Source organism: Vombatus ursinus, unplaced genomic scaffold, assembly GCF_900497805.2.
Source record: "Vombatus ursinus unplaced genomic scaffold, bare-nosed wombat genome assembly UNPS02015256.1, whole genome shotgun sequence".
Taxonomy (NCBI): Eukaryota; Metazoa; Chordata; class Mammalia; order Diprotodontia; family Vombatidae; genus Vombatus; species Vombatus ursinus.
Window position 1 is genome coordinate 1 of NW_020955034.1, and position 1,030 is coordinate 1,030.

Here is a 1,030-nt window from a genome sequence, read left to right on the forward strand (position 1 = left end):
CTTCAAAATGAAGACCATCTTCCTGCTAGCTGCACTAATGGCCTGTGGTAAGAAGTGACCACATGACTGACCTCTTCCCAGGAATCAGCCCCAGGAAGGACAACTCTCGGGTTGTATAAAAAGTGCCTCCCCCAGCATCTCTTGGGCTCCCTAGCACTCCTCATTCTTGAACCTTGCAAATCCTAATTTAATTCTTCACCACCTCTTCTTAGAGGCTGGAAGGAAAATAGAGAGGACAAAAGAGGACAAGATTCTCCCCTCAGATGAAGGGTAGGGAAGGACAGACTAAAGCAGTAGTGGATAGAGAAGACAGACGGGTGGCCACATCTGACTGGGGACCACTGGTCTCTTTTGCAGGTTTATTTGAGGTACAAGGGGGCTTGTCAGAATTGTACAGCATGATTGGCAAGGTCACAGGGAAGAATGCATTGATTAACTATGGCTTCTATGGTTGCCACTGTGGTTGGGGAGGCAAAGGAACCCCCAAGGATGCTACTGACTGGTAAGCTGCTATTCCCAAGTCCTACCAGGGTGGTTACCTTAGCTTCCTTGGGGATCACTACAAGCAGCACTGACATGAGACGCAAATTAATGGGTAGGGCACAAAGCAGGGGCACCAAAGAAATTCATTTCAAGGGGAAAATTATAGAGTGTTTTTCTCTAGTACTTCTTGGAGTCTTTCTGTAGATGACCTTGCAGTCCTTCAGAAGAGGTAATAGGAAGGTAAGTTTTCAGAATCAGAGACTCTGTACTAAATAGAACGAGATTTGGAATTGAAATTACTTAGAGACCATGTAGTCCAATCCCCTCATTTACAGATGAGAAAACTATGGTTCTAATAACCCAGATATCATGGCTACCAGACCAGGGCTCATTCCACCACAGCAGACTCCCTCACTAGGTGGCCTTTCTGAGTGTCCTGTTGGCTGACCACCTGCTCCCCAATAGGAGAGGGGAACAGCACTCAGCAGGGCTCCTCTCTTTAGGTGCTGTTTGGCCCATGACTGCTGCTATTCAAAGCTGGTGAAGA

At 47.1% G+C, this 1,030-nt stretch overlaps 1 protein-coding gene across 1 annotated transcript in view; it reads left to right on the forward strand.

The window, feature by feature from the left end:
- Positions 1–357: 357 nt before the first annotated feature.
- The window catches only part of LOC114031961 (calcium-dependent phospholipase A2-like), a gene marked incomplete at its 5' end in the record, with an annotated part of 1,815 nt that continues 1,142 nt past the window's right edge, over positions 358–1,030 (forward strand). The window contains 2 exons of the mRNA XM_027847166.1: positions 358–502; positions 987–1,023. Of these exons, the coding sequence (XP_027702967.1) occupies positions 358–502; positions 987–1,023 (182 nt within the window). The remainder of the gene's footprint in view (positions 503–986; positions 1,024–1,030) is intronic.